The 27624-nt window shown below is 39.7% G+C and overlaps 1 protein-coding gene across 10 annotated transcripts in view; it reads right to left on the bottom strand.

The window, feature by feature from the left end:
* LOC107219769 (potassium channel subfamily T member 2) overlaps positions 1–27414 on the bottom strand; it is a 170721-nt gene extending 143307 nt beyond the window's left edge. For 5 of the 10 annotated variants that reach the window (XM_046732152.1, XM_046732156.1, XM_046732157.1 and 2 more), the window contains exon 1: positions 189–2226. In XM_046732152.1, coding sequence (XP_046588108.1) covers positions 189–556 — 368 coding nt within the window. In that variant the 5' untranslated portion in view covers positions 557–2226. Of the gene's footprint in view, positions 1–188; positions 2228–24468; positions 25041–27296 lie in introns of those variants that run through there. The other 5 variants (XM_046732159.1, XM_046732161.1, XM_046732163.1 and 2 more) reach the window with 4 other exon arrangements.
* Positions 27415–27624: the final 210 nt, after the last annotated feature.

Below are 27624 nucleotides of genomic sequence, written 5' to 3'. Positions count from 1 at the left end.
AACGGACTGTTTGTCGTAGAAAAGTGTCGTTTTATTCCATTCGAATGCTGAAAGACCGAAGAAACGAATAACGCGTGTAACGCGAGAAGAGCGCAACTGCCGTGAAAAATGACGTTGAAAAGGAGTTGGAAAAAAAAAAAAAAAAAATGGATGTCAAAATTTCCCAGGGTAATCAAGTGGACGAATACCTTTCGTCGAGCCGAAAGGAAGACCTGGACAAGTCGCTCCACGCGCTCATGCTGCGACTCCGTCTTCGGGGTGGACCGGAGCATCGAACGCTGCTGCGACGCCTGCTGCTGGTCGAGGCGATATTTTCCGGTTGAAAATTGACCCTCGGCGGGCCGTGCGCTCGTTGAGGATTCGGAGATGTCGGAGTCGGCGTGACGGCCGTCGAGGCTTGCAGGTCCGGCAGCGCCTCGTAGTGCCAACCTCTGGCCCCCATTTCTAGCAAAAGCAGAGGTTCCGAGGATGCACTGGAACCTTGGACGGCGTCCCAACGTCTAGGGGTCGAGTCTGACCCGGGCGACAAACACGGGGCGCATCTGCAGACGTCCATCAGACACCCCCGAGCGAATTGCTCACTTTTTTTTTCTTTTTTTTTTTTGTTTTTCTGGGCTCAAACCGCCGCTTTCCAATCCATTCTTACCCTCTTCGATTTCAACCCTACTCTCGTCCGGTGACAACGCTCTGTTTCTTCGTCTCGCTACTCGTTAAGCATTAAAGATTTGTACCTACGGGATCTACCGTCCTTTTTAACGATTTAAGAACACTGGTTCGACCTGAAGCAGTAGCTATGGTCAGTTATTGAAACGATTCCCGTGAAACAAACCCGCTTCTCACTCGCACAATTTAAACGGTTAAGAATCTTTTTACAGTACCTTGTGATCCAGACTATTTCATCGCTCAAATTCTACTTGCGACGAATCTTATTGTCCGCTCGCTCATGGGTGCGAAAAGCATTCGAGGAGCTAACGGAGCGTCCTAAGCTGGTTTATTCTAATCTATCCGGGCCTGTGAGTAATCAGGATAACGTAGTGTAAAATTTTTACCACCAACAATAAACTAACAATAAGATTTCGAACTATATGCGACCAACAACGTTTTACAACACACTAAGTAACTGGGTTTAAATTTTTCGTTGCAAGTGTTATTATCAATATTATTATTATTATTATTATTATTATTATTGTTGTTGTTGCTATTTTGAAATGTATTATTGCACGTATTAGGCACTAAGAGTTTCGGATTCAGACTGTTGAGATACCGAACCCGTGTTAATTATATATCGCGTATTACCGAGATGAATTTATAACTAACGATAAGAGGCGAAGAGAACTTGATTTTACTCACATAGATCTATGTTCGAAATCACAGGTAAGTTAGCGAGCTATGCAAAAATTAATCACAGAATGAAAAAGGCAGCTGTGATGATATTGACTTTTAAAGACTATGTTCTAACTTCGTTGCTTTTTACTGATGTATATATACATACATATATACATACATCCGCGGTTGTTAAGTAAGGATCTCAATCACGTATTCTCGAGTTAGCATCACCTCGAACGGTTGGTCAATAACGAAGTTACCGAAACCAAGTTCGAGAACTTTTTAATCTAGATGAAACTTTCTTCATTTAAACGTAAACGGCACATGTAGCCACCTTGGTCTTTCAACGCGACGTGGATACCGGATTACTTATTTTACAGACTAGATGCACTTTTTCACAAAACTGTCGATTGTTCTTAATCGAAAATCCCATATTAAGTCCAAAGAAACTTTTTACCGAAAATTCAAATTCCCACGCACTTTTTCCACGTCCGATAAGAACGTCGACTGTTCGCTGAATTATTAAAACGAACCCGATTTCGCAAACAGGTTTACGCAATGGCAAGTGTAACTGGCTCTGACTGCGAGGATTTACGATGACAGCGGAGTATCGAGCGGCCTTGTTTTCTTACGGAAATCAATACTATTCGGCAGGCTTCGAATTTAGCATCCAACGACCATCGGTCCACTCTCCGATTTTTACTGCGAGACGAAACGAACCGACAATGTCACGATGAGACGTGGCTGTGTTCCACCTCGATTAAATTACGTCATCGCCTCCCTTCTAGGGTGGTCAAGAACAGGTATCCTATCCGCACGCGAGAGTCTTGGAAAAGCGATACCATTTCCCCCCGAAAATCTTACGACATTTTTTCCCGATAAATGTCGCCATGTCATTAGCGTCATTGGTACTTCACGCACTCGACGTTAGAGGAAAACAAAAAAGTAGGGCGAAAAAAGAAAAAAGAAAAAAAAAAAAACACCACACGTTCCTCGTCGGCACATCGAGCCTTGCCAAAGTGCCTCTAAACGTCGATTTACCCAAGGGTTGATCGAGGAAACCGTGCGCGCAGGTAACGCAAACTTCCACCAGTCCAACCAACCCTCAAAGGTATCTTATAATTCCGTTGGCACAGAGTCTAGAGTCAAGTTCACACATCTTACGCAGCACTGTTTATAAACGATCACTGATACACGGTGGACACGGAATGCGCACATCAGACCGGGGATGGATTCTCTTCAAAGAGGGTCCAGGTGTGTGCGTCAGGCTGCTCGGTCCAATCACTCCGAGACTGGGTCCTCGACTGTCTTGCGATTCGTCGAAGGTGGCCCGTTTAGAATTCGCGTTGTAAATCGACACATGTCAACGGCGATCTGTGTCGCCGCCAGTCAAGTGTTTCCGACAGGGGAATAAGGATCGTCGCTAGATCTCCACCCCTACTGCGCTTCGGTCCGAGATATCTTCCCCCGTGAACCCCGGAGCTCTTACCTCCCTTGCATCGAGCCTTTCTCCGTTCTTCCACGCTCTGCTTCCGTCTTCCTCTCACCCTACGGAGGGGTGACTCCCTCGCCCTCGCACTTGTCCGCAGTACCCGGCACCACCAGCCAGCACACGCCGCAGTACGCATACATGCACCCCCGTTGTCAAGGCGACTGCGCCATGGATGCTTCAGCCTTTGTGTTCCGATTACCGCGAGTGCGGATCTTTTGGCCAAAACAAAAAAATGAATAAAAAAATCAAAAATCTAATAATCCACCTTTTTCTCCGTGTCCAGGTATTGTTCAGATCCAAACCTCGCGACCTAATCGAAGATTAGCCGATTCGTCAAGTCCGATTGACTCTGGAACCGGTTCCTTAATTGAGGAGGACTAAGTTCCGCGGACGGTACCGACGCCGGCCGTCCAGACGGTCGGAAGGTTCGAATTACTGTGGAACATGCGAGTTTCTAGCGCGGAATGTCTCGATGAATGGGTGCCTGGAACACGGCATCGATTCTCCACTGGCCGGACTTAACCTCGCAAATGTAGGCACCGCTCCGCGCAGGATCAACGAAAACGCGCAACGGTCAAGGATAACGAAACCATGTGCTTCGGACGAGGAAATCGATGCTGCTTCCGCCTTACGGTCATTCACGATCATCGAATTGCAGCAGCTGCTCACGTTCTTGACAAACGATATATGGAACACTGAGAAAAATTTTTATTTCCGGTTACCGCTCAGTCCTTAACTATTTTCATTTTTTACCACAATCCAAAAATACAGTTCTAGGTAGAAAATGAAAATTAGTTTTCTAGCCGTTACCGGAAAGTCTGGTATCCGTTGCTATTCTTTCTCATTACGATCACTCTTGCTATACATTCTTGCGACTGTTGCGAAAACTTAACGCTTCTGCAACGATAAATTGACGTTAAGGCCTTGATTAACTAAAAAAGTAGAGTGAACCTCAGAAACCGATTTTGCGTTGCAATAACCAAAACAGGATCGACGATAGCGCAAAATGGTTAGGCGTACCTCGTTTTTCGTAATCCCAACGACATTCAAACAGTTTTTCTAACGATACCTGTTTTACTAAATTTTTCTAGTAAAAAATTCCTAGTTTTGCTGTAAAAAATGGAGTTTTTCTCAGTGAAGCATTCTTCCGAACCTTCCAATCTTGAGACAGAGACGAAAAAGCATACGTGACACGGAATGTACGGGATATAGAAATTCACTCGTGAATCAGCTTTCGAATTATCGAACCTTTGTGCCTTACAGCAAATCTAATAGCCGCCAATAAAGGCCGGAGACGCGTGAATATTGCCATCAAACCGTTTTCAGGATGCACGTATACACTAGATTGCAGGTATACACGCGTCTGAACACGACTGTAAAGACGTACCATAAATACAACCCCTTTGTGTTTGCCGCTGATTGGGGTGCTTCCGAAGCATTCTGTACCTTTACTCTCCCTGTTTCAGAAAATATGCCCATTAGGGTTGAGAAAAGTAGGGCTGGCTTCATCGGTCTCCGTTACTTGACAATGAACGACTGACTTGTATTTATTTGAAGGATTTCAAAATTGAAAATTACAGTTGCTAATAAAACTGAAAATTGAAAGGTGATCGAATGATTGAAATACCATTTTAAATGGGATAAGTCATGTCGATTACACGTCAACTTTTACCGGATAATGTCGCTTGAAGGTCTTGAGTAACATTTGTATAATAGCCCAGAGTTAAATTTGTGAATTGTTGATTGTTACCGTTTGATAACACCCCGAAGAAGCACAAGCAAGATTGAAAAATTATGACAAAAGCTGAATGCAACAGATGTGGAGAAATTTTTACACGAAGCAAGTAAAATAAAGCAACTAAAGTGGATAGAAGAAAGGGATTTGGATGTAGAATTTTGTGTGCAGAATGCGGTTGACGCATTGCGGTTTCAGCAGAGGATGGAAGAATTCTGGCCTCTCATTTCCTGACTCCTGACATCCTCATTCAATGACGCGGGTCTCGTTAAAGTTCAAGAAGATCAACGCCGTTTCGGCGTCCGAAACTCTCTTTAAGTCATTTTATATTTCAAATAAAATAAGGGACCACCGGAAAGACCTTAAAGTTGAAATATCCTTCTACATCCTTTAGGTGTCAAGTTGCAAGAGAAATTCGTAATTTCCCGTCTCTGGTTTACATTTGCACGTGCGAATGTTTAGCTTTGATTTCGTCGTGACCTACATTGTAGCGTTTTACTTTGTCTCTCATTTTGACGAGTAAGTCATGTGAAACGCTGCCTGTTTCCAGAAACGATAATTCGCGTCACGGTTTCGGTGTGCTTGAAAATATAGAGTCCAATAAACTCGGCTCCTTTAATACCACGGATCGAAGCACCGTGTTTTATCGAGCAGATAACAACTAGACGCCTCAAATGTCTAACAGGGCTTTGGATCTGGCTTCTCGAGCGGAAATGCTCGAGTCGGTCAATTTCATATTTTTCAAATAAATTTCAGGTGTCCGTTGCATTTTAAGATGTAAGCTTGAAAAATTTTTCCTCCTGCACAGTAAAATGTGCATCAAAGTGTTGGACGAGAGAATAATTGGAAAAGTTTTTTTTCGTTGAAAGAAAGATTGTTGTACGTGTTAAAGGTTGTATTATGTCGAGAAATAATTGATTCGTGACGGAATGTCACGCATATCAGAACCACTACACGATACTGTATATACATTATACATATTCGGTTCGATAACCTGATACCGAGTAAGCATATCCTCCGACAATAAGTATTTCGAATGATCAACAAACGACGTAGTTTAGTTCGCGAATTCGTACTTGTACTCACTGCTCGTAATCTCTGTCTTTGTGCAGTGAAAAAAAATGCAATTTCCATTTTCGGTTTCACTTGACGAGGATCATTTCACCCGATGTCATGGACTGACAACTGATTCTGTCCCGGTTTAACCGGACTCCCGAATTTCTTCAAGATCAGAATTTGTTCAATAATAGCACGTGCGCTTTCCTTGATAACAATCTCGGGGCTGTCCAGTGGCCTTCACCTTGTTCCGAGGTATGCTTAGCGCCCGTCACAGGGAGAAATTCGAGTGATGTCTGGTCTACGCAAATTCCATTAAGCTCTGACAGTGAATTGACAAATTGAATTTTCAGTGCCAGTCGGATTCCACCGAATACGTACATCACTTCAAATTATATGATCGACCGTGCACGTAGTCGATGAGTCGCGATGTAAGGGATGAAAAGAAAACAGAATTCTCCTTCTGGCTGAACATGTAAAAAAAAAAAAACGTACCCAACTCAGGTTGTCTCAGTGAGGCATCGATGTGGGACGGTCACTTTGTTGTTTTTGTTTTCTGTTTTCAGTATCCGAAGAGCAGTTCGCGTCGCGTTAAAACTGAGCAATCGACGAGTCGTGCATCGCGTAAACGTTCGACACTCCGTGAGTCGGTACGAAAGCTCCGAAGCTCTCAAGACTTCGCATCAAAGTATCGTCGATAGAGTAGGAAAGTTTCACCAGCCCGTAGGTGATATGGAATTCCAAGTTTTTCCGCAGTCGGTTGATCGACGATAGGAGACTTCTTTCACCCGGAGACAGTAAGCACGACTTGCTTACTTTACACCCCACGTTTAACAACGTGCTCCAAGCGTGATCGTTCTCCGCTTCAAGTTACTCGTAACTTCGTAGGTGGATGGATTTTAGCGGGGAGGGGGGGTCACGAATCGTCAGGTAAAGAATTGCTCCAAGGAGAAGGGAAGGGAGTGGATCCAGGGTAACGGGCATCCGGCGATGCCGAACCAAGGCTGCTGCCTTCGGGAAGCGATAACTCCTTCGCCAATCACGTTCCCTTGTGGCTACCCATCGCAAGCCCTCGTTAAGGTAAGCTCGTTTCTCAACTGCAGACGGACGGACGATGGGCAGGTGAATTAGTGGGAATAATTCAAGATCCGACCGCATTACATCGGACACTGTGAGTTATGCATGGCTTACTTGCGAGGGTTTGTAAACAGCTCGCGTTACACATCGCGTAACCAGTGAAACTACTTCGCACGAAGGTTATAAGAACGGCTGTCCAGTCGGAAGTTCGGACAACCGAGGTTTCGCTGGTGGCGGACATTATCGCCTGAAATTAGCACATCCACCCCCCAAACTTATCATTCTTTTATCTAGTCTGCATCGTGACGCAAACTTTTCACTCTACCCAGCGTACCTGGCATGTTCTCTGGCCTGCTGCTGAATTAGTTATCCCTTTTCCGTCTACTCGCCAGAGATAGAGTAGAGCTTCGACGCGAGTGCTAAAAACTAGTTTTATCAAATATTCACGTCGTGGTTTTAGCCGGATTATTGTCAACGACTAAATGTACACCTGAGCCAAAAAAGGAACAGGGAAATACTGTTATTTCCGGAAAAGAGACAAAAAAACCTTACAGTTCTAACATTGGTAGTTCAGTCCTGGATTCAAAGCACTTATTTTGTTTAATACTTTGGTAGCACCGATCGATTTGTTCCTGTGTAAATTCAGCTCACTGCACTGTTTTCGAGACGACTGATTTATACGGAGATAATTTTAAGGTTAACGCAAATTTGAACGTGATTACTTCCGACGAGAGGTGACAAGTTTTTGCCACCGTAACTTTGCCCAGTAATACTTTACTCTCTTTATGCGCAGAGAGCGTCATTGATAACAGTGTGAAGCAGTTTTGACATGAAAAAAAAAACGAGTTGAATGAAATTCATCGCTTTGCGTACTCTGGTGTAAAATTATACAATTACGGCGAAGATGAAGAAGACCAGGAGTCGAGATTCAAGCGATTCTATTAACACTACATCTATATATAACACTATAGTCTTAGCCTAAAAAAAAAAGTGATAATAACACGACGAATTGGTGGTCCTGTGAATCCTGGGGCTTAATCAAGTCGGGCTGAGGGTTGAAATTAGCCAATGTCGGAGCTCAACGCGTCGAAGAAAAGCGGAAGAGTAAAATTATCCTCCACCATTCAACGGCAGGTCCGTTGGACGTTGTGAATACAAAATTGGATGAATGAAAACAGAAGGGTAAACGAGCGCAAAATAAGAAAGGGGGGGATTGAGGCTTTGCAAGATTTTCCAGAGGAAATCCACCCCCATCCCTTCTCGATATTATCGGCACGTGTCATCGTGTCTCCGGCAAGAAGCTGCTGAACCGCGAAGCGTGCAACGAAACTCCCGTATCGAAGCTTGGTATCTGAAAAAAGAACCAGCGTCTCAAAACCACCGGGTTACCAAAGAACTCGATAAGACCTTTTGTGTTCTGCGTAGGAATATATTCAAACAACGCTTCAGCCGAACTTCAAATGATACGTGGATCGACTCGAAAGATGTCAAGAAATCGTGAAACGTAGATATAATATAAAAAGGGATCAACGAGCTGAATATCTACTTGATAGTTTTTCAAGGTACCTAGAAAGGTCAAAGTGTCATAGAAACATTCTATACTTCATCTTGGGGTTTTGATATTCGAAGAAATAGATTATATGTGTCTACATTGATAGAAATTTTTAGTTCCGGTTAACGCTGAGTGCTTAACTATTTTAATTTTTTACCACAATCGAAAAATACAGTTCTAGGTAGAAAATGAAAATTAGTTTTGTATCTGTTACCGGAAAGTCTAGTATCCGTTACTATTCTTTCTCATTCTGATCACTGTAGCTATATTTTCTTGTAACTGTTGGGAAAGTTTAATGCTCGTGCAAGAATAAATTGACGTTAAAGCCTTGTTTAACTAGAAAAGTAGAGTAAACCTCATAAACTGATTTTGCCTTGCAATTACCAAAAAAGGATCGACGTACCTCGTTTTTCTAACGATACCTGTTCTACTAAATTTTTCTAGTTACTGTAAAAAATGAAATTCTTCACAGTGCGTGAAAATTCGATGTGCTGACTCTTCGACCGTGTGTCCCATTCCATTTCTTGACCCCACTTGGCTCGAGGCTCGTTGTCCCCTCTTCGATAATTTGCGGTTGTAATTATCGCGGAGTAAATGAGGACCGCAACGCTCAGTCTGACAGTAGGAAACAAAGCCTATAATCCCACGGGAGGCTGCTCGATTTTATCCGCGTTGTAAATGATGCCTAAGAGGTAAAAAGTTGGCGGGACGAGAGCTCGTTATTATCCCATGTTTCTTGGGTGAAATGTTGAGTGAATTTATCTATTTACCCGGTGGCTTGTCTTCCGTAGGTTAAGGGTCTTTCACGCATTTCAATTCCAACTAACTGAGTATTTCTCAATTTGCCGCACGTCGAATTTGAATCAAATTTTGAATGATTTTGTTAAATCAGTTGCATTCACACTTCTCTCTGCTTATAATTAAGATGTGGTAGATGTGAATGAATATTTTTCTTTATATTTTTTAAACTGAAGGATGTATCTTGTGTTACCCAATTGGAGAATTAGGTTTAGTAGTATCGGATCAGCGCCCGCCGACATTATTCAATCAAAGGTAATGAATAATTGAATAACCAAGCGCAATCAATACGTGTAAATCAATTCATCGTCGTAGCGTACAATCAGTTACAGGCGAGTATCAAAATTCGACTGCAACTGCAGATCGGTTTTTCAAACGAGGGAATAGATTCTGGCTCCTTGTTCTGAAATTTTACCGCTTGTCAAAAACGAAACGGCGATAAAAGTGATAAGGCTCATTGTTTTTAGGTCAGATCAACATTTCTGCATCCATTTTACGCTCGAAACAAAAATGAAAATTCAAAACATAGGCAAAAGCGGCCACGCGCGACGTTGTAAACTTTTTATAAATTTTGAAAATCTGACGATGATTTCGTGATCAGCGACCTCGAAAATTCTAGTATACATTTATTATCAGCTAATTCTAAGGCTTCTCGAACTTTCGACCGACATCTCGGATCCGCCATTTTGAATCTTCGAATTCAGTGACCCCAAAAGCCAAAATATGCAAAATTTCAAGCGAATCGCACCTCAGGAAAAATATATCCCTGCAAGGGGATATAAATACACTAAAAATAATGATCATTGAGTCTTGGGCTTTGAAATAGTTGGCAATTCATGTCGAGGTTATGTCACCTTTGTCAAAGAATCGCCGTGAGCATGTAAAGATACCGCTTAACCTAAAAACACAAAGCTCTATCGTTTACATCACCGCTTCGTCGTAACACGAGGCATAAAATTTTCGAACAAGCACCCTGTTCCATCGAAGAAGCTAGGAACAGCGGCGTGCGTGTCACGGTATCTCGGATTCATGAATTTTCAAGTACAAACGCGAGTCATCATCTCGAAGCTGACATCACGAGTATCTTGTGGAAGGTCTTCGCGCTCGCAATGATCATGGGAGTCGTATAATCCTCGCAGCCTCGAGATTCCCGAGATACCATACAGCGAAGTAACAGAAATTGAGACGAGGGGAATGAACAGAGATTTTGCATTTATAAGCCTGATTATATTCTTGAAGAGCAATGTCACGAGGATTTGAATGGCTACAGCGATGGGTGCGAGTGTCTGAGCCCGAAATAAATTTTTTCGCGTCACATATATCAGCCTGTAGTATTTTCATCAATCAAGAGGGAAAGAAATTCAGTTTTTGCCACCCTCGCTAACGAGCGCATCGTTTATCATTCTTCGTACTGGGTATCCCTTCTAACTCGCGAATGTTCAAAACAAATGGAACAGGAAAAAAAAGGATCGTGGATATGTTCGGTCGGAAGATCGGGCTCGATTTCTCCCGGAGATTGCAACCCGACGCCGATGGTGCACGTTATCCTTGTTATTACGGGACATAATCGCCTCGGTTATTGCCAATTGCCCTCTGTCGTTGAGTAGATAATCAAGATTACAACGGCTGGCGGAAACTGGATGATAACCTTTCAGTCAGAGAAGCCACTATAGTGGCACACATTTTCTTTTTCCTTTCGTTACTTTTTTTTTTTTTTTTTTGCATTACATGCAAAATTCTCAATTTTTTGTGTATTATCAGACGAGAAAAAAAAAAAAAAAGAAAACACTTGAACTTTGGAACGATTAGAATTTTTTGTGAATCTATAATTATTGTTTACGATTGTTCTGAGCAATGATATAGAAAAAAAGGTATTATCGTGAATGTAATTCGTTGGCGGAGAAATTTGACGATAAACGTGTATTGTAAACGCTTGGAATTCATCGGTTGACAAACAGAGATCTCAGAATGGCCAATAGATTTACAAAATTCAATGCATAAGGATAGTTTTAACCCTCCTTAGGGGTGCGTATAGATAGTACTAGGGATTCCATCTATTCTCGGGCTAAAATTGTGATAAATATTCATATAAATCTCATTCAAGAACACTGTCTAAAACAACGTTCGCAACACATCCAGTTTTCACCCCATTGTAAAGGTTGTTTTTCGTTTTAATCAATTTTTGACACGAGATTTGCATTCGGCGTCGAAAAAATTAAATTCCGCGACTGAAAGGGTTAAGCAACGCGTTTTTACCAAGGACGATAGACGAAAAGGTGCAGCAATTTATGCTTGCAGGAAGCGTTTTGCTGGATTTTCAATATGCATATTTTCATTCCAGGCGTCGAACTTCGTCTCCTTAATTAGCTAAAAATACTGCTGACCTCGTTCTCTAATTAATCGTGTAACAAAAGCGCAATTTCACCGTCACTCCAACGTGTTAATTGGCAGTTGATGCTTGATTTTGATTCAGCGTCACATCCGTATTTCGTTACGGCCATTCGAATGGCGGAGGTAACGACGATTACGAGGCAATAACATGGACGGCGATAAGAATCAACCGCGCACACCGAGAGAGAATTACGATCACCGTAACTATATTTTTACTCTGCAGTATAATGGAATAAAACCTCAAACATATTTTTACACTAAGAGCAGCAGGATAATTTATAGCGGCAATGACAATAAATTATGGTTATCCTGACAAAACTCCGATACTATTTGAATATTGCATTCTCGAATATACGGCTTTACTATGCTTGCTGTAGTATAACTGTGATAAAATCTTTGCGATAAATTTACTAAACATCTGTTAGGAATCTTTATGCATGTACCTACTGTATAATAAATTCACGATACACCTGTTCAGTCGCAAACACTGCGAGAAATTTTTAGTTCCGGTTACCGCTCGGTCCTTAAATATTTTCATTTTTCAAGTCTGGTATCCGTTACTATTCTTTCTCATTGCCGTCACTCTTGCTATATTTTCTTGCAACCGTTGCGAAAATTTAATGCTCGTGCAAGAATAAATTGACGTCAAAGCCTTGTTTAACTAAAAAAGTAGACTAAACCTAACAAACTGATTTTGCCTTGCAATTACCAAAAAAGGATCGACAGTAGCGCAAAATGGTTACGCGTACCTCGTTTTTCGTAATTCCGACAATATTCAAGCACGTTTTTTCGTCGATACCTGTTTTACTGAATTTTTCTAGTTACCGTAACAAACGAAATTTTTCTCAGTGTAATATATCTTCATTGCTTAGGATTATAATAACGCGATGAATACTCAGTGTACGACTACCTTGTAATAAAAAATAAAATCAATGAATAGTATCGATTCCTTGCCAACCAACCTCCTTAAACGGCACGTGATTCTAGATAAAGTGCGAGTTTTACGTAGGAGAACAATTTTCACGAGGAAGGTGAGGCATAACAATGGATTATCGAATATCGCGAACCGACGAAGAGAACGCGGCGACGTACGTTTAAACACGTTTTTGCAGAGAAAGTCAACGAAGCTACATTTCCGAGCTATTGTCGTCCTCGCATGAATTCATTCCTTCCTGGTGCTTCACTGCTGCTGTTATCCTCGCTCGACTGCACCCTTTATCGCACTTATCACTTTACTTCACATTCTTTCCTCACGCCGTTCCATATACCGGAAATTCCATTCGATCGTATATCCGTTGAAAATGGCAGCAATCATTTCGCAACGAAGCTTCCTGTTTCCTCGATTAAATCGCAGCGATTTCTAAAAATCCGAGAACAAAGACCGGCTTATTTAGATAATTTCACAAAGTTTGCAGGTACGTGGTAAAAAGAGACTCATTTTTTCTTCGTATCTACAATCCAGCGTCGCCGAGAGACGGTATGTTAAAATAAAGGCAAATCAATCCGGACGTTGACGTATCGTTCATTTATTCTGAAAGTCGAGCAAATTGATCGTCGAAACATTTTTCTCCATATCGATTGTGCTCTGGGTACTAAAAATAAGCGAATTGATCGAAATGAACGAGCCTGCATTGTATCACGGGTACAAACGACGAATAGGTATTAAATGGTTAACGGACAGTCGTGAGAAGTGGTACTTAAACTTTACTACTCCAGTGCTGACACACTGATCCTGAACAAATATGGGTGTCGGTTTGTCTTTTCTCCGCACCCGCAGCTCTGAATTGTGCAAATAAAAAATGTTCAGAGGGTCAAAGGATGAAAGGATTCACAAGCTGACATATTCGCAGAATGGGAATATAGCGGTGAATATCTCACCGATAATACCTTCGGACCTCTGTCTTACACGCGTTTTGCAGCCTTCCATCGATCATCCTTACATTGTATACACGTTCGGTGCTATTCACCGTGTTTATTGTACAAGCAGAGGTAAGTAAGTTTTCCGACCCATTTAAGGATGTACAGTACGGTGTACAGTTCGAACGAAAAAGTTCGCAGCGGCAGAACTAACGAACGGATGTTTGAAACCAATAATTGAATTTAGTTTTTACACGTTTTATCGGAAAAGTATTGTACGCTTGGTACAAGGGGAAAAAAAAATTAAGACACGTAAAATTTTATCGAAACAGTTTAGCGACTATCAACTTATGGTCTGAGAAAGCTTATATTATATCAAATTCGTACAGAGAGTTGGTCGAATTCCGACAGATAAATAACAGCTCAACTTGTTCACAAATGAATTTTGCACAGATCGTCTGACCTGGATTTTTGACGAGATGAATATATTTCTAAATAAAACTTTCTTTTTTTTTTGGCATATACGGTATGAATTTTATGCTTCAGTTAATTTTTTCCGGTTGCAATTAAAATGCTGAATAAAAATTTCGGTACAGACGATTTTTCGTGAGTTCGGTAACAGAGAGGAAAAAAAAAGAAGAGGATTTTTTCTCATACTGGATATGGATATTACAGTGTTTTTTTTTTTTTCTTAAAAGAAAAAAGCTGAGTAGTACGGAGACTTCAAAATTGTTAATAAGCTCTGCCTATTCAAAACAGTTTTTTTTTTCACATTGTTTAGACCTAATTAAACTCGAGTAACCTGACTTTAATTCGTTCGGTCTTTATCTGATAACTCATTCGATTGGACATTGTTTAAACTGAACTGTAAACCTGATAAATCTTAAGCGAAGCTTCAAGTACTCGTAGCTGCAGCTTGAAGGCAAGTTGCACTTCAGAGATTTACCCTTTTTGAAACTTTTCCCAAGTCCATAAATTTCCATACTTTAGAGTTCGCGCAAAATTACGATATGAATCAGACCGAGATTGAATTGACCGTAAAAAGTAAAAAAGAAAAAAAAAAAAAAGAAAAAATCAGGTATTCCCTGAACGATGTTCCACGAGAGTTGGAGCATCTTCTTCAATTTCCGGTTTTATCGTTAGCTGCATTCCCCCTCCATGACTTTCAGAAAAGCAATAGCGTCAACGATTCTCGATGCAGTCTAAAGCGATGCCGAAACGAATTTAATCGTTTCTTCCTCTTCGTTCCGTCATCTCGACGTATGATATAAATAGTTGTGAAACGAATGAGTGGACTTTTCAACCCGCGCGTATTATTGGCTGTAAAAGAGCATGGAAATCGAGTTACGCCGTATCAATTCATCGTCTAAAGCAGCCTAGTCATCAAATATTCGAAGTAGGAGCGTCGTGAGGTTTGTACCGGAAGTTTAAAAATATTCCGGTGTATTAATTATGCCAAGAGCCCCATCCCTAAAAGCGTCATCACTAAGGATCCTTTCCGCTCCGAGGCTCGGATCCTTGGTGCGAATTATTATACTCGGTGCAAACAACGAGATCAATATTCTAAGGGAGCGCGATCCTAAATCAAAGGAAAGCGATACTCGATTCTCTTTCCAATCGTTAACCGCTTTTTGCATCTCCGGGCAGAAAAGACATCGGATATATCGTCCGTGACACGATGATATTGTCATGGTTGCTCTGCGGCGGCGATTTAACGCAGCTGAAATTTAATCATCTTTATGTAACCTCGGGTTCAATTTTATATCCGAATCTTCTTCTCTCCGTGAATTTAGGGAGAAAAATTTCACGATAAAAGATGACACCATAGATTTTTGCATTTGCACTTCTTGACGTTTGGTTAGCGGTAAGGTGCAAACTGTAACTCTGTGACAAAAACATCCAAGGAGTTTTTTTCACGTTATTGGATTCTCTACATGTGTATCTTTGAAAAAAAAATTTGTGACTCAATTTAAGGGGTTTTATTGTAATTTTAATAGCTTGGATCGGAGTACACCTTAAGCTATAACTCTAGGAGAAATGTTTCACTGAGCATTTTTATTCCCTTTTCAATTCTCTTATCAAAATACGTGCGTATTTATTTTTCTTGCAAACGTATTCAAAGGTTTTTTTTTTTAAATTCCATTCTTTTTTACTTGCTTTGTAGGAAAGTTCTTCTTTCTTTTTCATTTTCTTCAATCGTAAATTCGAATTTTTCGAATTCGTTTTTTTTTTATACAAATACACATCAAAAAAGAAAAAAATATAAGAGGCCCAATCCCACTTTCTTACGATGAAAAATGTCATTATTTCTGGACGTATAATTTGTAACTAAAAGAAAAAAAAAAGATACGAATTTAGAGAATTGAAAGACGACAAAAATGCTTATTGAAAGATTTCTCCTAGAGTTATAGCTTAAAGTGCACTGCCATCCAAGGTATGAAAATTGTAATAAAACCCCCTAAATTGAGTCGAAATTTTTTAATTTTTTTTTTGAAAAATGCCCATCTAGAGACTCTAATAACGTGAAAAAAAAACCTCAGACATTTTTGTCTCGGATTTATAGCTTGCACGTTATCGCTTACCAAACGTTCAAAAGTGCAGATGCAGAAATTTTAAGGGTTATCGATACTCAGGAGAACCTGGCCGAATCAATTTCGTATCAAAGTTTCTGCGAAAAATTTAAAACATCCTTCGAACGTTCTTCAAAATTGTAAGATTCACAGTGATTTTTAAATGACTTTGCTTCTGCACACCGTAACAGCGTAATTAATCATTGACAGTAGTTTCCAACTTCTGCGATGCATTCGCAAAGTGATTTTTTTCAAAAATCTCCCCAGAAAGCCGCAGACCTTGTTTACAAAAAAAAAAAAATGCGAACACGTCTTTTTTATTTCAGGTTGTTGAATCGCGAAGCTCACGCCAAAAAAGATGTAGTATTCTCCTAAAATTTATTTCCGATGAAAATATTTCAGCTGCATATATTTACGACCAGGTTCGCCAGAAATAGAAACACGGGTCGATGCAAATTAGTGTCAAGTGTAGCGCTTCAAGACCTGAGATGCTACGTGTAGGTACCTCATACTCGGTAAATTACAAAATACAAACCGGACAAATTTTTCATTACTGGGCAAACGATTGTTTAATCCAAGAATACCACCAGCCCAGACAAAATTTTGATAGTTCGGTGCAGATTTCGGTCCACATCGTTGAGTAATTTTTTAATTCTGCTCTAATCCATTGTCAGTCCACATCACCGGATTCAATCAACCGTGTTTCGTTTATGAAATCCCACATTTCGGGCGTTTTTCGATTCGTTTTGTACTCCCGAGCCTGATCAAAGTTCTTTCACTTGCGTACTATCAGTCACACTCGGTGCATGCAGTTGATTGTTCGATTCAGGCTTTACAAATATGGCATTGAACCATTCGGAAACGTATCATTCCATTTTTTTCTATTCGCGTTCTCGTACAATCGTCAGACACAAAGTTTTGAGTCGTAGCGGTAAGTATTCTTAAAACTTTCAGGATATTTCTTTGCGGTCTTATGCTAATTCGGATGATATACTAGTAGATTTTCAATACTCGAGAGTAATTATTGCGATATAATGTAAATTGTTATTGTTAAAAACAAATTGGATGAAGAAAATTGTCAAAATTTAACGAATAATTCATTTTTAAGAAAGTTATCCCTCTACGCGTATGCATGCTTGTTATTAAGTTGTAAGTTCTTGGGGTCACTGATGACGAATCTGAAATTGGATTTATAAATTTCAAGATGTGGATCCAATAGGACGGACGAAAATTTCAAATTCAACCAGAAAAAACTCTGTCCAAAGGTTTTCGGGATCGCTGATTACGAATCTGAATTCAAATTTTGAAAATTCTTCATGGCAAATCCAATCAACGGCTCAGAAAACCTCTGGACGCAGTTTTCAGACCCTATTTAATCAAATTTAAAATTTTTGTCCACGATGTCAGATCTACCATCTTGAATTTTTTAAATCTGATTTCAGATTCCTACTGACCCCAAAACCCGTAGAATACAATTTTGTTACATCAGTCGACTCGGCACAATGACGTGCGACTAAAAGAGTCAAACGCCTCTTCATTCGATGACCGAAGGTGATGATCGATATACGGAATAGACTGTTTCTCCCTGTATAGATGTTCACATGAAAATGCCGACAGGTCCTCCAATTATGTCGAGTAAAGCTGTGTTACCTCTTGCCCTTTGGCCCAGTAATTATTTGGGCCATGTCGCTACGTCGGCACGAACTAGCCAGCCTGCTACGTGCCTCTTTAGAGGCCTGGAAAATTAACCAGGTCTAGATGGGTGGCCGGGGTTGGTTATAGAAAATTTTTAATCAGTCTCCAAACGTTCTACCGCAGCCACGAGGGTGTATTACCAAATTATAAGTCGGGCGTCTAGCCAGTTGGGAATGAACAACAATTCACAGATTTCAAAGTCGGGGGAATTCGATTTTTTTAGAATTTCGTCTCCCCCAACAACCAGCAAGAATTAGTAAACGTTTGAGTGAAAAATTTTTTGGCATTTTGCTCTAACGGAACTTTAATTTTCAAAACCTTGCTCTATCTTAACTTGAATTTCAAAACTTTGAGCCATCGGCGTTCCGACCGTTCGAAACTCTGTTGTTTCTTCAAAGTTTAACTTCTTTACTTCAAGTTTCGCCACCAAAGAATTCGGAATTAGGTGCTTTCGGAACTTTTCAAAATCGGAACTTCAACCCCATCCCTGATCTTTCATACATTCTCCAGCAAACTTTACCCCGTACGATACAACCAGCTGTCTTTTGTATTGAGCACGCATGAAACATACACTTTCGTTCAAAACTTCGTGGAGTGCTTCCTTTTGACATATTATGAGCGAAAAATCCCGGTTCTTGGTTAGCGAGCAAATGGGAAAAATGAAGGAAAAAATACCGTTCAACTTTTCTGAGAGAAGAAAGACGGGAAAACGTTTGAGCCGGACGTTGGCGGCAGACTTTTCAGAAATTTGGCGTCAAAATTAAATTACTTTGATATACACGTTTGTCAGAAAGGCGTAAAGAGAGAGAGAGAAGAAAAAGATGAAGAAACTAATACCAGTGAGGATGAATTATGAACGGAAATTGTTCCGCCTCCGCAACTCGATACGCGCCAAAACACTCACACGGTCAAATCATGGTGTTCATCTTCACGATATTTCGCCACCTTACAACACCGTGATTCAAAATTTCGTGAACCCCTACACGTGACCTTACCTTACGAGATTAATTTTATGAAAAAAGGTAAGACCCTTGCTTGCCGATAATTAGGTCGTTCAATGTTGACAGTGGTTGTGAAATTAGCGTCAGATTTCTCAGCTAATTTCACCAAATGGCTCATTTCTAGATGGTCAATCATCATATATACACACACATATATAGGCATGTATATATTAGGCAGATTGTTTTTTTTTTAATTTTTTTTTCTCTGTTCTTACGTATTCTTCGAAAATTCAGTTTTTAACATCAAACCAAGCCTCGTGAAATCGGACAACGGTAGTAAAATTCTAAAAGGTGACTTATCCGGTTTGAATATTGCAAACACTCTAACCGAAATATCTCGCTGTTTTTGGTTTCATTTTGTAGATAATCTAACTTTTTATCAAAAAGGTCGAGACTAATGTAGATAGATATACGTGTAGGTATGCTAACGTTTGAAGTTGAGTGCATTGAACAAATGAATTAAGCCGCTTGTTAACTTGTAAATTTTCATTTCATTCGTGTTATAAAATGATAAGAATTATGCTAGGCAAACTATTTCATGGGAAATTATATCATCTGCATAGTACGTCTCTTCATTTTCTCTCTATCTTTTACCGCTCACTGTACAGTTCGTCGATAGGAGAATTTTTTCATTTTAACTCACAGAAACTTTTCTAATTAATCTAAGTTCCACCATTTTGAAACGTAGCGAAACATACTGGAAGTAGGCTATCGGATAATAATAATAATAATAGTAATAAAACTTTACCACCCACTTTGTTCTTCATTCATTTATTCATTGTACTCGACTTTGAATGTTTGTATCGAAGACAAGACGACCACTTACAATTAGATGTATGTTAGTCTCAACCTTTTTGTAGAAAAATTTGACTACCTACAAAATGGAACGAAAAACAGTTTCCCAACTTGTATAGTTTTCGAGATAATTCGGTTTGAGTGTTTGAAAAATCCTTAAGCTATTAAAATTCTACTTAGTTTGAGGTTGAAAATTAAATTTTCGAAGAATACGTCAGATGGAAAAAGAATAAAGTTAGAAAAACAACCGGCCGAATACACATGTAATTATACAACTTTGTCAAACAACGAACGAATCGATTAGACCAAATTTGTTTACATCTGATAAAAAAAATGGCAAGAATATTCAAACATTTGCATTAATAGTGTAACTTCTGCGGTTGTGTTTTTCGTTGAATATACAATGTACATTGTATGTGTAAGTACACTTGGTTGGTTAGTTTGACTGCCTCAACGCGAAGCAACGATAAATTTCTCGGATAACGATCTACGGGGATATCTTCTAATCACTTTGATCTAAACTCGTCCACCGTTTCCACGAGGCGAGGGAGTGTCATACCCAGGTGTCAACCTTTGGCAAACGGTGCAAGTTCTCCTTGACCAAAGTGAATGCCAGTGACTCAATGACTTTGTAATCACACTTTATACCGTAGAAAAAGAAATACCGTCGATTGATGACTTTCGGAAATCGTTTGGTTATTTGATTTCAATATTCAGGGTTTCAAACTAGGTAAAATGAAAAAAAAAACAAGGACTGAACTGCATGAACAGAGGTCATTTTTCACAAAAATTACTTTAATTTTAGTTATGAAATTAAAAAACGTTGACACGAATATCACTTCCCGATGATTTGTGAACCGCGTCAAGACATATTTCATCGAAACTTTCTACGTATCCACGAGGAAAAGTTTTCTTGGTCATGAATTATTGGCTCCTGTGCCATCTTAAATGAAATTAGACGAACTCGTAAGTTTATGCGAACAATCGCGACGATGTTGAACCATTCTTATGAGTAACGGTTGCAATAATATATTAATTGCAATAGAGCGGTGGTTGCTATTTTTTGACAGTTAATAGTCTCAATAGTTTATATGTTTAACAGGCTGTCATTCTCTGCTTATAATATGCAAGATATTCGTATAAAATATGTATTTATATGTATTCGCTTGTTTTACAATAAATAATTTCATTACGAGTGAGCTCTTATTTTCGCAATTAGCCAAAGTTGCCTGGCACCCCTGATCGAAATGTCAGTTATGAAAACGGATCATCGATAACTGTATAAGACGGGTCTCTAAATAATGAATTGAGATCGAAGAGCAGAGAGCTGGCTCGAGATAAAACGATAGAAAATTTCACCGTGTCGATGATTAATGCGCGTATCAACGTTCATCTCGGGGACGAGTTGGAGGATAAATATTAAATTCGTGAATTCTCGATTGCAGGATCAGCCGGTCGGATGAAACGCTTAAACTTCACGGATTATGGATCATACAGTCTCCTAACATAAACCACAACGGCTCTCCGAGAAGCGGTACGACTTTAAGGATGACCCTTAAAATCGCAGAAGACGGCCTCTTCTACCCTCCTAATCGTAACATGCATCGTGCTCCAGACGGTCGGGTTCACCGAATCGTCCCTAAAGTTTTCCCTTCGAGACGAAATGTCTCTATTCCACAACCCGGTCTGCTCGTACTTCACAGCAATAAAATCTTTTTACCACGCGCTATTTTCACCTTCGACCTTGTACGTTACTCTGCTCCGTTCGCTTCTACCTGCTACGAAGACTTGACGAAATTTCTTCCTTTTGTCAGGGTCATGCAGTATTCCTACCCTTACCGACCGAGCAAACTCGCCATTTTTTCCTTCTTATATTAAATAAAACCGAGTTTGCTCGGTCGGCAAAGGTAGGAATACCGCACGACCTTAATTTATGATTGATGTAAAAGGGCAGCGTTGAAATTCCGCGATTCAGAAAACGCGGAATAATTTCACGGCTGGAGGAAAAGTCGGATCAAGTTGGCGGTAACGAACGAACGCTTTCAACGTAAAATTTCAAAAGAATAACGTAACCGAAATTATACTGTGACGCTTTTTATTCAAGTGGCTTACAATTACCGAGTTCACCAGCCGTGAATTAAGTGCAATTCTGTTTTCGAATCAAGAAGCTTGACCGAATTACAGTTCGCACGCAAATTACCTCTCGTCTTGAGGATACTTACGTTTTCGATGAAAATTGGAATTGATGGAAACAGATTTTTGCCCAATCCGATGGGACGTTTCTGCGGTATCGAAGAATTATTTTCAGATAATCCGCGATTTAATATGGAAGATAATTCTCGTTCCAATATCGGAAGCCTTGAGCCATTGATTTAACGATGAATGCAGGATCAAAAATATGTGTATAAACAAAAACAGGAGAAAATGAGAATTGTCTAACAAGTTAAATCTTATTTTATAAAGAATCTTTGTGATACAGATAAAACGTTGAAGCGTTAAAATTCAACGCTAAACGCCAAACGCCAACGTCAGAGAAATTACGTTATTATTCTAATACTGATGAATCCATATACACATTTCTTCCGATTCGAGTAAAAGATAGCGCATTTTATTCGCAAATATATTTCTTACAAATTGTTTGCAGCAGATTTGTTTCTCTAGTTCTGTCGACCGGTGAAAAATATAATCGACCCTTGCGTATAATAACTAGTGCTAACATTTACAGATCGTAAAGTTACGATTCAGAAAAAAATACAATATTCTTATACGAAATCTAATAATTCGAAAGATTTGCCGATAATTCATTTACGAATAAAATATGAGCTACAGCTAGGCTTGTAAGAATTGAACAAGTGATATGAATTTTTTGTGTTTATAAATTTATTACTACATGACGGATTTGACTTTTTTTAGCTCAATTCTGAGCTATAAACAAGCTTCAGTGAGACCTTTTAAACATTTCTTCTAACAAGTTTTCATACCTAAAGTTCAAACAGGAAGTTTCATGGGGAAAAAATCATGGCTCAAAGTATTTTATATTAATCGGTTCGGATTATTTTCATTATTGTAAAAAAGGATAATTTCAAATCGTATAAGCGATTTAGAATCATGGTTTTTAACGTGCTGTACAAGGTGACGTCACACCGGTACGCATTTTTCAAATCTGCAGTAGTTATCCGTTTCAAAAATTACTTATTTCAATGATGAGGAAAGAAAACACACAACCTGAAATTATTTTTCCTCCAAATTATCAAAGTGCCGAATCTGAAAAAATAAAAAAAAAAAAAACGAAAAAACCCATCAACTTCCATATTCTCGGATGATTGACTTGAAGAATTTTTCTGGACTTTGGTTAAAAACGCGTGTGTGCGTGACTGCTTACGTATATACAGAGGGCTCGAGGTAAAAGGCGAGGCGGTAAAAATCGTTGAAAATATATTTATAAATTTCCCAAGAGAATCTCCTACCGGGCTGTTGTTGTATCAATATATACGTAGGTACGCGGCGAGATTGCACGCGATATAAAAAAAGCGCGGGCCAACGGTCTGAGAGAGAGAGAGAGAGAGAGAGAGAGAGAGAGAGAGAGAGAGAGAGAGAGAGAGAGACAGTGGGACGAAAAGAATCCTGGAAACATACGCACGCACAACGAAGCCAAAACATACGTGAAGTGAAACCTTCGCAAGTACGGTAAAAATGTACAAATCACATGATATCGAATTTTACAAAGACACGTGAAAAAACTGTGTTGTAGAATTATTAAAACATCGAAAAGTCAGAATCTAGAAAGGTCGAAGTGTACGCGTATAGGGAATTCCATGCGAAAACAACCAATGTCTGACTTTCAACATTTTTGATTTTGTTCAAACTTTTTTCTGCAATCATCTCAACTCTGAAATAGTAACCTAAATTATTTCATATGTTTTGATCAACCGGTTGATTATGTATAAATATTGAGAGTGATTTTGTAAAGGATCTTTTTCAAAATTCCCAATTTTTGCATTCTCAAAAACTGCATTGTCTTTTTCAAAATCCGTTCTATGACCGGCCAATTTTTTTCAATTTATTTCACTTTTCGACGCCCGTTTTTCATCCTCAAAAGTGTCACTTTAAATGGCCAACTTCGGAACTAACTTATAAAGTCTTTATACCACAGTTCTGACTTCTGTTGCGCAGGCGAAGCTCGGATCTCAACACTGGCGTCAAAGTGATTATTTCGATCCTTTTCCGGAGCAAATTTAGTACGGCTGGAATAATAATTTCAGCACTCGGTTTCGACTCGCCTACACTTTGTACGTTAAATTATTATCCTCGCCTAAAAACACCTAGTTTACAGGCATGCCGCATAATATACTATAATCAACTGAAAAATTTTTCAAACTGTCTGAAAATTCCCGAAAAATTCTTAAAACTGCCATTTTCCACTTGCAAATTTGTCGAGACCGATTTCAGGATGAATTTGATATGCCAAAAAGTAAAAAATCGTCAAAAATCGCTGCGTAGTGGAATCGATCTAGAAATATTCTGAGTGAGAAATAGAAATTTTGATGATTTTTTCGAGAATTTTTAGAAAGTTCAAACAACATTTTAATTAACCAAAAAAAAATTGAAAGTGCTGGAAACAAAAATGGAAAAATAATCGGCACATCATGGGCCCGGTTTTGAAACGCTTGAAATAGAAAATACAGTTTTTGAGAATGTTGAAAAAATTTAGAAAAAAGACCTTTTTTAAAATAACTCTCAATATTTATAAATACTTGAGCAGTTGAATAAAAAATCTGAAAAAATTCAGGGTACTGTTTCAAAGTTCGTACAATTGGAGAAAAATTTTCAATCAAAATCAGAAATTTCGAGGGTCAGGCGTTGGTCGGGTTCGAATGGGACCGGATAAATAAATAAAAACCATAATTATTCAAAATCGTTGCATAATGAACAAGAGTTTAAATCGCAGGATTCTTCCTACGCTTAGATCTTCCGTAAAACAGGTATTGAACCTTTTTTTCCATAAGCTTTGACGTTTTGAACATTTGACTAAAAAAAAAAACTTCCGCACCTAGCTCCCCGTTTTCCAAAACTCCCTTCCCTTCCCCGCGACATTTCTCCACGCGATCATCTTTTCCGCTCACCTCTCGCCGTCGTCGTTGAAGGCATAGTCGCCCAGGATGAGGTCCCGCAGCCGGTACCTCGGCGGCAGGATCAGAGGAAGACAGGGATCCGGCTCCGCCATCCCGCAGGAAGTGTCCAGGGCGACGGGGCCTTCCTGGCCCTCGTCTCGGGTCGTCGCCCTCGAGTAGGCCCCGCCGTTATCCGGGGCACCTCGAAGGATCGTGCTGATTACAGCCACCTTAACTGGCCGCGATAAGACTCGTCAATTTGGACCCCGCGCACTGTCCAACTCAGCATCACTTGGGTGCGCCGATTTATCGCGAGGCTTACCGATTATTATTATTAACCGAGACGATAAGTGGAATTTAGTATCGGCTCGATGGGTCTTAGCTCTGTTTTTGGAAATCGACAAGCCGCGCGAACGGAACTGACGAATTGATGCTTTTCCTTGGAGCCGACTGAGGATCGAATGTCAATTTAATGGACATTCAAACGTTGCACTCGATTTTATTTGCCGAAGAATTTTCACGAGGACGTGCGACGGAGTTGAACGGGGGAAAAAGGAAAGGTCCGTTTTCAACTTCTCGTGTCTCTGTTGTCAGAGAACAAAAGAAGTTATTGTAATCACCCTGATAATGAAAAGTTTAGCTTTCGCTAGATCTCCACGTTTTGAAGTTTAGACAATCACCTCCAATAATTTTCGGACGAACGTCTGTGTGTATGCGTGTATGTATGTACGTATGTGATCAATTTTTTTTTACGACGATATGTTGGTTTGGTAATTTTTCGATTATTCAAATAACAAAATTCCAAAACGTCAAATAAAAATGACGATATCTCGAGAACGGTTGAATGGATTCGAATGAAATTTGGTACCGTTAGGTTTTTTGCGTCGCTAATCACGAATCTAAGCTCAGATTTGCAAAATTTAAATCTAGCGTATTCGATGATCCGAAAAAAAACCTAAAAACATTTGGATATTGATGAAAATTGGTACTCGTCGGTTAGTTGGGTGGCTGACCACGAATCTGAAGTCAGGTTGCCAACTCGAAAATAGCGATCCAACGTGGTGGAAAAAAATCTAAAAATATTCCGATTCCGGTGAAAATTGGTAGGCGGAGGTTTTTTGAATCAGCGATAACGAATCCAAGGTCAGACTTCCAACATTTGTAATGATGGATGTATTACAGTGGTAAAAAATAAAAGAAATCGTCATGTTTTCACGTAATACGATGTTCGAGGGCTTTAAAATCGATCACGCATCTGAATTTGTAGTTCGAAATTCGAATTGGTTATTGTTCTTTATTTTTCTCTATGAACTTGGAACCCGCAGTGCGAGAACGGGAAGTTCGAGGACCGGCTAACGTCTGTTCTAAAGCTGCTTGTTAATTCTGTTATCGCGCCGAAGAAGGTGGAAAAATGTCGATCGATCGAATTGGGTTAACGTGGAAACGAATTCGTACCACAGACATGTTCGATCTACGCGCAGGAGAATACAATCGAGTTGCGTGCAAGCTGCAGAGAAAGGAACGGAGAGGAGGAAAAACAAAAGGCGAAGAAACTCTTGGGAGTAAACCTATATAAGAGAAGTTGAGGTACGAATGGGAATCTTTCTAACGATCCGAGGAAGTAGTTTCCGCCGCACGGAATTCAGACATAAAACCAACAGACCGACGGATTGAGGTGAAGCGGAATTGATGCACCTGCATGCATCCAGAGAGAATTCGGGGTACAGGAAGATCGATCTCCCGGGAGATGATAATAACCGAAGGCGTATTGAATAACGGGCGTGAGTTGATTTGTCCGTTGCTCGAATCTTCGAACTCTGTAACATCAACGTAGCTATGATAGTCGAAAATTGGGACAAATTTTTAGGCACGTGTGTTTTGAAAATAACGGACAAATCGGTTCAGCGGTGGAAGCTTGATTGAAGATAAGAATTAAAAGAGGACTGTAATGAATCATCTTCAATCACACAGGCCTGCGATGATTTTCCCACGACAAAACTGAGTAGTAATTTCGGTAGGTGTTAGGTACGAATCCGTTAAAAAAATATTTAAAAAATTCCATCACTTAGATTTTCTGAGAATTGTTTCTTTCTGCTTTCTCGGTACTACTGGAGTTAAATTTTAAATTTCTGTGTTAATTATACGTATTAATGGTAGTTTTGATATTTAAATATTCATCTACCCTCAATAGTTGTTGTTTATGGTGATTTTAAGCATATTCTCGAGCTACGTAAGTACAAGAGAAAAATGTTGAACAGGAGTTTCGAAGAAAGTAGAAAAAGATATTACAAGTCTTTTTCATTCATCTCAAGTCTTGTTACAAAACTAACGCTGTTCATTTTATAACCAGACATTCAGTTTTATACTCGTTGTATTTTATTGTTTCGTAAAAATTGTTAAAAGATCTGTAATTCTGCATATCTTGCTTAAAAATAAATCTCTATACGCTGTAAAAAACAACTAGCGCTATATTTTACTTCAACATACCAAAATACCTAAAAAAAAAAAAAGTGAGGAAATTGGAAGTTATATTTCGCAGGCCTGTGTTATCAATTGACGACACGAACGGGATGAAAGAAAGTTTCGGCAAATCCTCCGACCCTCGATGTACAATTTCGTCTCTCACGTCACGGCAACGGGTTGATTATAAAAATCGTCAGAAAAAAACGGTACACACGTAACAATCGTCCGACCGTTGATTGAAGTAGAAATAATCAAAGTTACTTGAATCGCGTCGCGTCGCGGTCACCGAAATATTCGTCAATCAATATCGCGTTACGTCACGTTGTGTATTATTATCGGCAGGTGTTCCGATTCGTCGGTATCACTCGCGCACTCACCTTGTTCTTAGAATGCCGAATACCGAATCGTTGTAACCTTACCGAAACAATGAAAAATCACAAACACACAACCGCACAACTGGAAACTCTTCACTGATTACACGCATCTGTTGATCGCCTTGAAATTTCCCCCTCCCCGCTGTAAGAACGTGACCTTTTCGTAGAGTAGAAACAAAAAAAAAAAAAAAAAAAAACAAAAAAAGAAAAGAAAAAAAAAAAAAAACCCCCATCGTCGACGTCGTCGAACAACGTCTTCGCAGTCTCGCGTTTCCTCCGAGACTGAACGGTCTCGATTTTCAACTCTTTCCCGATTTTCACCCCTCGTCGA

The sequence above is a fragment of the Neodiprion lecontei genome, chromosome 2, assembly GCF_021901455.1.
Source record: "Neodiprion lecontei isolate iyNeoLeco1 chromosome 2, iyNeoLeco1.1, whole genome shotgun sequence".
NCBI lineage: Eukaryota > Metazoa > Arthropoda > Insecta > Hymenoptera > Diprionidae > Neodiprion > Neodiprion lecontei.
Note: the sequence above shows the minus strand (reverse complement) of the source record. Positions and strands in the feature narration are given on the sequence as shown.